This window comes from Scyliorhinus canicula, chromosome 6 (genome assembly GCF_902713615.1).
Source record: "Scyliorhinus canicula chromosome 6, sScyCan1.1, whole genome shotgun sequence".
NCBI lineage: Eukaryota > Metazoa > Chordata > Chondrichthyes > Carcharhiniformes > Scyliorhinidae > Scyliorhinus > Scyliorhinus canicula.
This window is the reverse complement of record NC_052151.1, coordinates 139,884,948-139,898,128: the sequence shown is the minus strand read 5'-3', so window position 1 is coordinate 139,898,128 and position 13,181 is coordinate 139,884,948. Positions and strand designations below refer to the sequence as shown.

Below are 13,181 nucleotides of genomic sequence, written 5' to 3'. Positions count from 1 at the left end.
AACTCTAAAATTGTGATGAGCCAATATAGATCAGCAAGCACGTGGACGAATGAGACTTGGAGCAAGTTCAGATATATGTAGCATTGTTTTAGATGAGCTCAAGTGTTTGGAGAGTGGCAAATTGAAGGTCAGCTGAGCGAGCACTGCAATAGTCAAGTCTAGAGGTAACAAAAAGGCGTGGATGAGTCTCCTTTGCAGAGGCAGAAATAAGAGGTCTGGGAGATGGAGCAGATATATTCTCGTAAGTTCATCTCTCGGTCAACTAGGACACCAAGACTGCAAAATCTGATCAAACCTCAGACAGTTAACAGGTAGCGAGATAGATTCAGTGACTGAGTGGTAGAAACCAAAGGCAATGGTTTCAGACTTTCCGATATTTGGTTGAAGGAAATTTCTGCTCACCAATATTGTACCTCGTGACAAATCATTCATAGTGGAGGGATTGAGAAAAGTGTTAGGGAGGTAGTGCTGGATGCCAGTGTACATGTAGAACTTGACATGGTATTTCCAGACGATTTCACCAACAGGAATAATGTAGTTATGAAATACAGTAGGTAATCAAGGTATTGCATGCAAAAAAGTTGCATACATTTAACAAAAAAGTCAAAATTATAATGTCAAATGTCACAGCTCACAGAGCCAGATGAAAATTGGTCCAGAGTGGAAGTAAAACATTTGACGCATCTTAGTTAAGTTTGGAATTATTAGCAAAGATTGGCAAGTGAGTCATTTCCACTGGCTTTTTAATGAACGTTGTAATCAATTAAAAAAAAGAACACATTAACAAACTCCTGTCACTTCTATAATGCTGTGTTCATGAAAATATTACCGAATTCTCATATTGGCCATTGAAAAACACACATAAATGGAATATGTAACAATGCTGTGAAATTGGCTAGTATCAGACTGCTCATCCTTGAGGATGTAGCACTGCAGTCTCACGGCGCCGAGGTCCCAAGTTCGATCCCGGCTCTGGGCCACTGCCTGTGTGGAGTTTGCACATTCTCCCAGTGTTTGCTTGGGTTTCGCCCCCACAACCCAAAGACGTGCAAGGTAGGTGGATTGAACACGCTAAATTGCCCCTTAATTGGAAAAAATTAATTGGGTACTCTAAATTTATTTTAAAAAACTTTGAGGACTGCATCATCTATTATCTAACTACATTGCACGACAGAAAAAACATGTTCATTTACACAAATAAAACATACCTGGATATTAAATTGGTCCAATATTGTATTGAGTTCTTCTTTCTTTGTGGAAATTAGGTGCCCTACAGAAAACAAGCATAATCCTGAACATGATTGTCCATTGAAATTGCATAATGAGCATATAGAATTTTCACTCAAAGCCAGTATACAAATTGGTATAATGCTCAAGTACAAAGCTCAACGTCTCCACCAATTAATAATCCACTGATGCAAAGAACCTAAATACATGAGTATGCAAGGTTTTTCACTTTGGAAGCAAAATCATGGCGGCAGATTACTAACCGAATTGGTGGCCGGGTGCACCAAACGCTGAAGATTAGCATGCAGGTGCAGAAGGCTAATGGTATATTGGCTTTCATTGCAAGAGGTTTTGGGTACAGGAGCAGGGATCTGTTGCAATTATACAGGGTCTTGGTGAGGCCACACCTAGAATATTGTGCGCAGTTTTGGTCTCCTTTTCTGAGGAAGGATGTTCTTGCTCTTGAGGGTGTGCAACGAAAGTTTACTAGGGTGATTCCGGGGATGGCGAGACTGACATATAAAGAGAGATTGACTAGGTTAAGATTGTTTTTGCTGGAGTTCAGAGGAATGAGGGGGGGATCTCATCGACACTTACAAAATTCTAACAGGACGAGATAGGGTGGGTGCAAGGAGAATGTTCCCAATGGTGAGTGTGTCCAGAACCAGGGGTCACAGTCTGAGGGTTTGGGGTAGACCATTTAGGACAGAGATGAGGAGACATTTCTTCATCCGAAGATTGGTGAGTCTGTGGAATTCATCATCACAGGAAGTAGTTAAGGCAAAGACATTGAATACGTTTAAGAGGCGGCTAGATATGGCACTTGAGGCGAATGGGATCAAGGGTTATGGGGAGAAAGCAGGATTAGGCTATTGAGTTGGTCAATCAGCCGTGATTGAGAAGAATGGCGGAGCAGACCCGAAGGGTCGAATGGCTTCCTCCTGCTCCTATCTTCTATGTTTCTGTGTCACATCCTACTGCTAATTATGCATTCTGTAATCTACTTTGAATAACAATGTCACCTTATTAAAAAATACATGATCAGAAAGGGATTTAAATTTCCCTAATTTTGTCTGATTTTTCCTATTCGACTCAGATGATTTCATATTTCCCATTTCCAAATCCCAAAACCCAGCTTTATATGGATTAGAACGAATTAAAAGAATCACAATTATTCAAAGTATTTAAATACATTCTACTATGTAATTTGTTCTAATTTGGTCCAAGTTTGATTACTTTACTGTTGTAAAATAAGCATAATTACAAATAGTAGGTTTGCAGAGACAGACTACCCATTTTACCTGATTGACTTTTCAATTTGTACTGTCTTATTCCATCCCCAGAAATACGTTGTTCCACAATGACAGCCTCCCCGTATTTATCAGGTTTAAAAGCATCAGGTCCTCTGTTTCTCAAGGTTATTGAAATATCTGCAGAACTACAAATTCAGAAGGTTAGAAATTTAAATTAACAACTTTATTAATCACCATTGTTTAAATACTCTTATGCTGCCCAACTAGTTTATTTAATGGACAATTCAAATTTAACACTATAATTTTAAAATGGAGTTCTAGACAGTGAAAATAAAATAAAAAATAACTGAAACAGATTATGTGTAGCACGCCATACAAGCCACTAAGCCAGACAAACCAAGTGCGAAACACTGTACTAATGATAAAATATAAACATCATGTATTACCCAAAAGTAAATTTTACAATTTTCATAATAATGAATCAGAGATTCTCAATGCCATCCTCCAAGCAATTCAATGATGTGGATTTTGGGTATTGACATACATAAGGTTTTAGCTGATGCACATTAAAATCATCTCTCCTCTGTAAGGTACACAATGCCTTAGTCATGCTACAACAAATACATCTGTATGGTCAAAGATCAAAGGTTAGGAATCCCTATATTGCATTTTAGGATGGACAGATTCATTTTCTGCAGAAAGCTTTGAGGTTAATGGTGAATAATACAGTAGTTTAAAAATATACACAAGAGGGCTTACACGTAGACATGTTGCAGACTCCTGATTTTGTTTTAATTGTTTTTTGATCAGATTGGTTTCTGTCCTTCTTGCAAATAAAAAATGTTAAATGAAGAAATTAAATATTTCAGCAATCAACTACCATTAAAAAAATCAAAAAGACACGAGTAAAATTAAACCTTACTTTTGACCATCTTTTACAAATCCTTTTATAGAATATCCTCTGTTTGTGGCAGTAGCTTTTCCACCAAGCCCGACAATGAGGGCTGTCAGTACAGCACTCTTTCCGCCTACAGACAGATGGAAACAAGATTTTAGTTGATTCTTGCATTAATTCTTTGGTAATCTATTTCAGAAAGATAGTGTCACAACTTGATAGTATACTGCTGTGGAAAAGAGCCCGCAAGAGGCATATATTCAAACTCAAGCAGATTTGAGATCAGCAGATTGCCAGAGGAGTAATTTGATCTTTGAAGATCAGTGTCACTATTGCATCAGTGCAATATTGTTTAAAATGGAAAAAACTTAAAACGGGGGAAAATTTGACCAAAATGATACAGAACAACATAATTAATTAGAAAAATAAATCAATGTTTAGGGTGAAGAACCTTTGGCATCAAGAATTTAAGCAGGTTGTGTATTAAGGCAGCATTGGGTATGGGCAACCAAGAAAAAGGAGTACAGTGATTAGCACTGTTGCTTCACAGCGCCAGGGTCCCGGGTTCGATTCCCAGCTTGGGTCACTCTCTGTAGGGAGTCTGCACGTTCTCCCAGTGTCTGCATGGGTTTCCTCCCACAAGTCCCAAAAAACGTGTTGCTAGGTGAATTGGACATTCTGGATTTTCCCTCGGTGTACCCAAACAGGCGCCGGACTGTGGTGATGAGGGGATTTTCACAGTAACTTCATTGCAGTGTTAATGTAAGTCTATTAATAAAGATCATCATTAAGCCAGTATATATTTTATCCATTTGAAGGCACATAAATAATTATAACAGAAGCTAACAGTTGACAACACTTACTTCCGTTGTTTCCGACCACAAAATTCACATTAGGTCCAAACTTAAATGGCCCAAGGCAAGAATGGCACATGAAATTTTTCAATGAAATACTTTCAATTATTCCTACGTCACCTTCATTCTGAAACAAGAAAATCCAGATAAGATCTCTAGAAATTAAACAGCTGGGAGAAATGAGTAGCGTATAACTATATTGCTGCTGTTCAAGATAACAACCTACAGTGTGAAGCATGCAGAATATCAATGACACCTTAAAAAAACTGCTGCAGATCTGGTAACATCCTCCCTTGAGCAATACGAGTACCTCATTTCAAACTGCAAATTTTAAACAGTATTCTGTAAACCACTTATTGAAGACAGTGGCTCTGATCATTAAACATACAAATCCTGCTGCTGCTTAGACTTCTTTAATTACTGTCATTTCTTCAGCCACCAAATGACACTACTCTTGGCAGTTGGAAGTTACTGGTATTACAGTACTGAGGAGCCACAAGTGACATTTAAGAAAGAAAAGCAGATTTTACAAACTCCCAATGGTGATTTTTTAAAAATATACACAATACCACATCCATCACCATTTATTTGTTCAGACATATTCTTGGCACACACAAATGAAAAGGAGAATATCCCTAAAGATGTGATACTCTGTATCAAATCGCCCTTACTTAGAAAGCGATGCATGGCTGTTTTAAGAAAAAAGAGTTATTTTTTTAAATAAGCAAGACAGAAATATAGATCCAAAGGGGTCTAGGCAAAACAATAATGATGGGAAAAATGAAAGATCAAAGACTCAAACAAAGACCAATGAAGGCATAACTGAATCACTGGCAGAATTAAACAAGATTACCAATTCAATGGAAAGTACTAGCAGCACATAACAGGCAACATTGAACAGGACAGTACACACACAGCCATGCAACCCCAGTCATACAGGAAACCCAGGTACAACGTGTGGAAAGCCATCAGGGTTGCCAAAAGACAATACCAGATCAAACTAGAGTCCCAGGCCAACGACACAAACCCACGACGACTATGGCAGGGCTTACACGAGATCACAGGCTACAAAGCAAGGCCAGGCGGAATATCTGGGTCTGGAGCATCCCTCCCCGATGAACTGAGCACGTTCTATGCCCGCTTTGAGCAGTCAGCCAATGCATTAGTGCCACCTGCCCCAACAGCCCTGGACACACCCATATCCATTATTACAGCCTCAGAGGTAAGAGTTGCCTTCTTGTAAGTGAATCCGCGGAAAGCGACTGGCTCCGACGGGGTCCCTGGGCAACCACTCAGAGCCTGTGCAGACCAGCAGGCGAATGTATTCGCAGACATCTTCAAAACCTCACTCTGAGGTTCCGAGGTTCCCACCTCCTTCAAGAAGACCACCATAATACAGCACCAAAGAAGAACAAGGTAGCCTGTCTCAACTACTACCGACCGGTGGCCCTGGCGTGTTATCATGAAATGCTTTGAGCGGTTAGTCATGAAACGGATCACTGCCAGCCTCCCGGACGGTCTTGATCCACTGCAGTTCGCCTATCAATGCAACCGGTCCACCGCAGTTGCTATCTCCCTGGCTCTACAATCAACACTCGAACACCTCGACAACAAGGACACCTACTGATAATAGACTACAGCTCCACCTTCAACACCATTATCCCAACAAGACTTATAATCAAACTCTGCAATCTTGGACTTGACTCCTCCCTGTGCTTCTGAATCCTTGACTTCCTCACCAACAGACCCCAATCTGACAGGATAGGCAACATCACCTCCTCCACAAAAGTCCTCACCACCGGGGCCCCGCAAGGATAGGTGCTCAGTCCTCTACTGTACTCCGTATACATACACAACTGTGTGCCAAGATTTAACCCCAACTTAATCTATAAGTTTGCGGATGATACGACTGTGGTGGGTCATATCCCAAACAACGACGAATCAGACTACAGAAGGGAGATAAATCACTTGGTGCCACAGTGTACCGAAAATAACCTCTCCCTAAATGTTGGAAAGACCAAGGAACTGATCATCGACTTCAGGAAGCGTAGTACGACACACACTCACGTCTGCATCAATGGCTCCGAAGTGGAGATGATCGATAGCTTTAAGTTCCTGGAGATCACCATCACCAACAGTCTGTCCTGGTCCACTCACGTCGATACAACAGTCAAGAAAGCCCAACAATGTCTCTACTTCCTACAGAAGCTAAAGAAATTCAGCATGTCTGCATCAAACTCTCAAACTTCTACAGATGTGCCTTAAAGAGCATCCTATCCTGCTGCATTACAGCTTGGTGTGGCAACTGCTCGGCCCAAGATCGCAAGAAACTACAGAGTGTGGTGAACTCAGCCCAACTCATCACACAAGCTTGCCACCCGCACATTAATTCTGTCTACACCTCCTGGAAGGCAGACAGCATTATCAGAGACCCCTCCCACCCAGGCTTTGCCTTCTTCCAGAGCCTTCCATCAGGCAGAAGATACAGAAGTTTGAAGACCTGCACATCCAGACATAGGAACAGCTTGTTCCCCACAGCTACCAAGACTCCTTAACGAAGGGTGTATACTTCTGTAACTCTCCCTCGGACTGATCTGTTCCCTGTCAGAACACTATTCACGACACACTATGCTGCTCTTGCTCATGTATTTGCTTTGTTTGGTCCTTTGTTCCACACTGTAACCAATCACTGTTTGTCGATGTACCATTTGTCAATGTATTCTGTCGATTAGTGTTTTTTTTGTCTACTGTGTACATACTTTGTACATTCCCTTGGCTGCAGATAAATACTTTTCACTGTACTTTGGTACATGCGACAATAAATCAAATCAAATCAAAAAAAATGAAACAGACAAAGCATAAAATGCTGTCTTCATAACACTGAAGTAGCACATATTTACTTATAGGTTGGGTTGCTTCAGAATCAATTTAATCAGGATTTTTAGGTCCAGTGCCTCTTTCACAAATGGTGCAATTTTGATGATCCAACATTACACTCTATATTTATCTCTGAATCTTGATAAATTCAACGTGAAACAGTCTACTTTATCTGGTTTAATTGCTCTTAAAAACCTCTTTTTAAGGTATCCTTCCCTATTTGTTCAGAGAAAAAATCATGATAATTGTCCTAACAAACAACATGATAAATCTATCTGGAATATTGTTCTACTCAGACATCAAGAGGTCCACAAAAACAATGCACCTTTACTGACCATTTTCAACTTAGGGAAGTGTCCAACTTATACAATCTAACTTCTACGAATGATAAATAATTTACCAAGAGTGAACTTGGAGGTAGATTGTCACCACTTTGTCCATTAGTCGTTACAGCTTTCCCATTGCTCCTGTTGGCTTCGCCAGTATCGTAGTCCTTTGTGTTTTCAGTTTTGACTCTCTTTAGGGGTACTGTTCCCTCAGAAAGGTCTTCTTTTCGTTTTGACATGCTAAATATTCAGATAACAAAAATATAAAAACGGTGGTAAAACATTAATGTTTTGAACTTCAGCTGTTTCCAGTTACCCATTTGATGTCTAATGCGTGTGTACATTTTTGACAGCCTCGAGTAGAGACTCGGTGGAAGATTTCCAAACAATCTGAAGATATTATGACACCAATGTTCAGCTATTTGGATAAATTTTGGCGAATTCTGAATGCAGCTTTTATCACTCACACATCCCTTTTCACCAGAGGCAAGTCCTTGACCTTGGGACAAATTCACAAACTGAAATGCAATGTTAGTATCGCCTTGGCTGTGTTATAACAAATACTGCCACTCAGCTCTTCCACTTTCCATTGACAATTGCATTGACCTACACTATAAACTGCAATGTGCAAGCTTCACCTTTTCTCATATTGGAAAAACACATCCAGTGGTCTCCCTTTTCCTCTTTGACTTATCAAAAGACAACTGCTGCTGAAAGGGTGCTGCAGGCAGGTTCAATTGAGGTATTCAAAAGGGAATGCGATTGCTTTCTGAAAATAAATAATGTGCAAGGTTACAGGGTAAGGCCAGAAAGAGGGATTAATTAGAGTGCTCTTTCAGTGAGCCGGTGCAGACTGGATAGCCTGCTTCTGCACTATGAGGATTCAGTGATTCTAAGAATATACATCCTCAATGGAGAGAGAAGTGAGCTAACATTTTGAGTCGGGTGACTCTTTGACAAAGAGTCATTCAAGCTCCCTTCTCTCTCCACAACATCCAGACTAGAAACATTAGGTCCCTTCTCTCTCGACAGATGCTGTCAAACCTGCTGAGATTGTCCAGTATTTTGTTTCACATTCTAGCATCCATGATAATTTGCTTTTATGCAAACATCCTCAGTTTTGGACCTCAGCAAACTGTTCTAATGTTGGGGTCTACATTCTTCCCTAAAGTACCATCTAAATAAACACATTTTCATCTTTAGCACAGTTTGTGACACAAATTTTGAATCTGCATTGAATGTTTTTGGGGTCAGCAGCACAAGGACTTGCAAAAGCAAATTTTACCTCAGCTAGACACTATTGTGATGAATGTAGGAAGTTATATTTTGTGGTAGTAATGTTATTAAAAAACTCGTGTCGGCTCAGTGGTGCAGTGGTCAGCACTGATGCCTCGCGCTACTGAGGACCCGGGTTCGATCCCAGCCCCGGGTCACTGTCGTGTGGAGTTTGCATAGTCTCCTCATGGGTCTCACTACCACAAATCAAAGATTTGCAGTAGGTGGATTGGGCACGCTAAATTGCCCCTTAAGTGGAAAAAAAATTAATTGGGTACTCTAAATTTATATTAAACAAATAAACCCTGTGTTCTAATACATGCAAGCAGTATGCCTGCTAAAGCAGTAACCAAGATGTTGTAACAGTAAGATAATCAGCGATTTTACCCATTTACCTGTTCACAGAGAAATGGCTAATCGAATATTGTTTTGTTTTTGGAGGATCCCTGGGGTGTAAATGATTATATGGGATGGTGTTTAGTTCCTAGCTAAGAAGATCATGGGACAACTTGAATGGATGCAGATGTTGTAATTAATGGGAAGGGCCAGATCTGTCTGTGGTTTAGCTTTGAGATTAGGATTTGAGTCTGACAAGGCAGAAGGATTTTCAGGTTGTTCCTGAAAGGGTTTCTCTCCAAAGGTGGACACAATATACAGCAAGTAATCCCGATTTCTAACTTTATTTGAATGGATTTTGAACTGTATTTGGTTGCTTTGTCGGAATATATAAAGTGGCACCTGCAGAGAGTGAGTTAAAGTTTTTCCTTTTATTTAAGAACTGTTTAACTAATAATTGTGAAGCTATTTTCTTTGATGTTAATATGGTTAATTCGGTTTTTAGATTAAAATTTGTTTTGACATAAAAAATACCTGTTGGACAGACTTCTAGGGTGAAGTATCCTTTCTTCAGTTTTACAAATTGAAAATTGTTGGGGGTTTCCCGTCCAGTATCTTAATGTCTAATTATATACTTGTGAGACCCTGAAGTACTGAAAAGAGACCCATTGTTATGTGCATTGAAATATTTCTAAGACTAAAATTACCAATCACTCATAAGAGATTGGATAAACGTGTTAGAATCATAGAGTTTTACAGCACAAAAAGAGGCCCTGAATTCAGCCCAGTGTGTCAATGCCACCCATCAAGCACCTATCTATTTTAATCGCATTGAGCTAAATTCTGTCCCTCAAGAATGTTTTCGAATATTTTCCCTATTACTGAGGTTAGACCCACTGGTCCACATAGTCTGTTTTTTTCCCTACTTCCCTTCTTTTTTTTTTATAAATTTAGATTACCCAATTATTTTTTCCAATTAAGGGGCAATTTAGTGTGGCCAATCCACCTACTCTGCACGTTTTTGGGTTGTGGGAGCGAAACCCACGCAGACACGGGGAGAATGTGCAAACTCCACACGGACAGTGACCCAGAGCCGGGATCGAACCTGGGACCTCAGCGCCGTGAGGCGGTTGTGCTAACCACTAGGCCACCGTGCTGCCCCCCTACTTCCCTTCTTGAATATCGTACCACATTAGCTGCCCCGCAGTTCTCGAGCACCTCACTCGTGCCAGAGAGGAATGTGAAAATTGACGTCAGAGCCATTGCAATCTCCTCCCTTACCTCACACAGCAGCCTGGAATACATATCATTTAGTAATGGGGATTTATCCACTTTTATGCCTGCTAAAACCACAAACACCTCCTCCCTCTCAATGCTAATCTATTCAATTATATCACAGTCTCCGCCCCCCCCCCTCCCTGCTTTCTATACTTACATCGTCCTTCTCCATTGTGAACACAGATGCAAAATACTTATTAATGGATTAATTTATTGAGATTAGGCTCATGAGAAGATGTACATGGGGAAAAGGCTTGAAGACATTAGCAAAGCCATGTGTGTTCTACTCTAAATCAAAGTCAAAGTCGAAGTGGATCACATAGTGATGTCATGCTCCTAAGACATATTACAACATGGCAATATCACGTGAGCTCCAATTTTCCAGAAGTTGGACTGGTTACCACCTTATCTCCAACCTCTTTCCTCTTCAAAGTCCTTGAATGTGCCTATATCTCCCAAAAGGATGTTGATTTTTCCCCAGGTTCCATGTTTGAAACTTTCAAATCAGGTTTCCATCAAATCACTTAAACATCTTACCAAAGTCATAAATGGCATCCTGTGTGACTATGACTAAAGGTGAACTTGAGTTCAGCCTTTAATTTGGTTGATTAACAAGTCACCACCCTGGGTGGAACTGCATTTAACTGGTTCCATTCTTGTCCATCTAGTTTTAGCCAAAGAATCACCTGCAATGGTTCCCGCTCATGCATCAATATCACTGATATTGACATTTTCACCCTACCAGCCCCCCCCCCCCCCCCCCCCCCCCCCGGAAACAAAGTTTCCCTAGCTCTCTCTTATTTCTCAACTACACATTGTTCCTGGCAGCAGGGGGCCTCTTCTGAAAACAAAGCATCAGGTCTCACATATATGACGCCTGCTCAACCTCACCAGCTCCTCTTTCAAATGCTGCACTGTTTTTAAATAGTCTCTATGAGATCCCCCCTCATTCTTCTAAACTCCAGTGAGAACAAACCATACCTCGTCAATCTCTCCTCAGTCCCGCCATCCCTGGAATCAGTCTGGTAAACCTTCGCTGCGCTCCCTCAAGAGCAAGAACATCCTTCGTCAGAAAAGGAGACCAAAACTGCACACAATATTCTAGGTGTGGTCTTACCAAGGCCCTGTATAATTGCAACACATCCCTGCCCCTGTAATTAAAACCTCTCACAATGAAGGCCAACATACCATTAGCCTTCTTTACCGCCTGTTGCACCTGCATGCTTACCTTCAGCGACTGGTGCACAAGGACACCCAGGTCCCGATGCACCCTCTCCCAATTTACAGCCGTTCAGGTAGTTATCTGCCTTCTTGTTTTTGCTTCCAAAGTGAATAACCTCACACTTATCCAAATTATACTGCATCTGCCATTGATTTGCCCACTCACCCAACCTGTTCAGGTCATGCTGTTGGATCTCTGCATCCTCGTCACAGTTCACCCTCCCACCCAACTTGGTATCATCTGCAAACTTTGTAATGTTATATTTTGTTCCCTCATCCAAATCATTAATATATATTGTGAATAGCTGAGGTCCCAGCACCGATCCCTGTGGCACCCCACTAGTTACTGCCTGCCAATTTGAAAAAGACACATTAATTCCTAATCTTTGTGTCCTGTCCATCACCCAGTTCTCTATCCACCTCAATACACCCCCCCAATCCCATGCCCTTTCATTTTGCACAAAGTCCAAATATACCACATCGACTGGCTCCCTCTCGTCAGCTCTACTAGTTACATCTTCCTAGAATTCCAACAGATTTGTCAAGCATGATTTCCCATTCATAAATCCATGCTGACTCTGACTGATCCTGCCACAGCTTTCTAAATGTTCCACGATAACGTCCTTGTTAATAGATTCAAGCATTTTCCCCACTACCGATGTTGGGCTTACTGGTCTATAATTCCCTGCTTTCGCTCTACCTCCCTTTTTGAATATTGGAGTGGCATTAACTACCCTCCAATCTGCAGGGACTGTTGCAGTCTATAGAATCCGGGAAGATGACCATCAATGCATCCACTATTTCCAGAACAACCTCCTTGAGCACATTAGGATGCAGATTATCAGGCCCTGGGGATTTATCTGCCTTCAATCCCATCAACTTTCCCAGCACCATTTCTCTACTAATATTGATCTCCCTCAGTTCTTCACTCTCACTAAACCTTTCATTCATTAACATTTCTGGTTTATGATTTGTGTGCTCTTTTGTGAAGACCGAACCAAAGTATGTATTCAATTGCTCAGCCAATTCATTGTCCCTTATTATACATTACTCTGTTTCTGTCTGTAGGGGGCCTACATTTGTCTTTCATCCAAATCAATCTCTTTCTCTTCACATATCGATAGAAACTCTTAGTGTCAGTCTTTATGCACAGGGTGTCTCTGTACGCATATGACTTACTGCTGTGAATTACAGGCCCGGGCTCATCGGTGAGGAACATAATGGGGTTGCGAGGGAAATCTGGAGCGTTTTCAAGATAGAAATTGAATTTAGGGTAGAGTGAGTATTTTGTCATGTCTCATTCAGGGGTAGGGACAGGAGTGAAATGGTTGCCATTTAGGGTAGCGACAATTCACTTTAGGTACTTGGGAGGTGCGTAAAAGCAGGACCGGGCATGACTCCCAAGCTAAATTTCACGGGCCCGATGGGGGTAGGTGAAGAATGAGCATTTAGGAAAGTGGGGTAGTCTCCCTTTGTCAGCCAATCAAAATGAATATTTTGCCACTGTTTCTGATTTTGTTCCAGTTTCGTCCGGTCTTTTTGCCAAGGACATTTTGTCGAGGGGTGGATAGGCTGGTCTCGTTGTTTGTGTAGACAAGGAAGGTTGCAAGGATAAGGAAGGCGGAGTTCCTAAAGGGGT

At 41.1% G+C, this 13,181-nt stretch overlaps 1 protein-coding gene across 1 annotated transcript in view; it reads right to left on the bottom strand.

Moving 5' to 3' along the window:
* The window catches only part of LOC119967536 (structural maintenance of chromosomes protein 6-like), a 130,886-nt gene that overhangs the window by 108,637 nt on the left and 9,068 nt on the right, over positions 1 to 13,181 (bottom strand). The window contains exons 2-6 of the mRNA XM_038800217.1: positions 7,507 to 7,672; positions 4,239 to 4,356; positions 3,403 to 3,508; positions 2,529 to 2,665; positions 1,209 to 1,270 (exon numbers count right to left, since the gene is read on the bottom strand). Coding sequence (XP_038656145.1) covers positions 1,209 to 1,270; positions 2,529 to 2,665; positions 3,403 to 3,508; positions 4,239 to 4,356; positions 7,507 to 7,671 — 588 coding nt within the window. The 5' untranslated portion in view covers position 7,672. The remainder of the gene's footprint in view (positions 1 to 1,208; positions 1,271 to 2,528; positions 2,666 to 3,402; positions 3,509 to 4,238; positions 4,357 to 7,506; positions 7,673 to 13,181) is intronic.